The sequence below is a fragment of the Otolemur garnettii genome, unplaced genomic scaffold (genome assembly GCF_000181295.1).
Source record: "Otolemur garnettii isolate 467f Iridium unplaced genomic scaffold, OtoGar3 scaffold00065, whole genome shotgun sequence".
NCBI classification, from domain to species: Eukaryota; Metazoa; Chordata; class Mammalia; order Primates; family Galagidae; genus Otolemur; species Otolemur garnettii.
In genome coordinates, this window is record NW_003852460.1 from 2,065,244 (window position 1) to 2,066,322 (window position 1,079).

General features: G+C 34.3%; 1 protein-coding gene across 1 annotated transcript in view; it reads left to right on the forward strand.

The window, feature by feature from the left end:
- The window catches only part of ARSH (arylsulfatase family member H), a 46,559-nt gene that overhangs the window by 39,350 nt on the left and 6,130 nt on the right, over window positions 1-1,079 (forward strand). The window contains exon 7 of the mRNA XM_012807146.1: window positions 768-810. Within this exon, the coding sequence (XP_012662600.1) occupies window positions 768-810 (43 nt within the window). The remainder of the gene's footprint in view (window positions 1-767; window positions 811-1,079) is intronic.

A 1,079-nucleotide genomic window follows, 5' to 3' on the forward strand; every position in this document is an offset into this window, starting at 1 on the left:
GGTAAAGTCTCTGTCTTTCTTTAAGGCTGCATAATATTCCACAGTGTACATATACCCCAATTTATTGATCCATTTGTGGATCGATGGGCACTTGGGCTTCTTCCATGCTTTAGCAATTATGAATTGGGCTAAAAAAAAAATTAAAAAAAATAATTTTGGTGTTTACGATTCCTGTCCTTCCTTCCTCACTTTCCGAGTCAAAAAAAAATCTTAAAAGGGTTTCAAAGATTTCATTGTTATACCAACCAGGATGTTTGCAGTTTTTCTATATTTTATTAAAAAAATAATATACGTGTATTGTACCTGTGTTGCTATAGACACACACAGGTTTATATATATATATATATATCTGGTATGTATATATTCATATTCATTATATGTAATGTGATATACAAATTCCTATGTAGGTTCGCTATATATTTATAATATATTATAATGTATGAGAATAGATGTAATGCTATTTTGCTATTACAGCAGGTAGTGGATATATATTATTTATTATCCTATAAGTATATATAGGATTATGTAAGTGAACCTATATATTTATACATATAGAATTACACGCTGGGGGCAGCGCCTGTGGCTCAAAGGAGTAGGACACTGACCCCATACTGGAGGTGGTAGGTTCAAGCCCAACCCTGGCCAAAAAAAAAAAAAAATACTGCAGAATTATACACCGGATTATATATTGTGAATTTACAGAGGGTGGGCTTCACCTCCTCAGTCTTGTCATGCAAACTTATGGTAGATGTAACTTTGTTAATTAGCAAAGACTGAGCTATTCGTAAGCCCAGAGAAAGCAGAGAACAGGTTTGAGTCCTCATACTCATGCCATCAAAGGAGATGTGATTATTATAATCGTGATGATTACAATAGATGTGATTATTAAAACTGTGACGATTATAATGAATATGACTATTGCATCCCATTGTAATAATTATCATTATTATTGTTTGGGTGGCTTTGTGTGTCTGTGTGAAGGCCACTTTTTTTTTTTCTGAGACAGAGTCTCACTATGTTGTCCTTGGTAGAGTGCTGTGGCGTCACAGCTCACAGCAACCTCCAACTCTTGGGCTTAA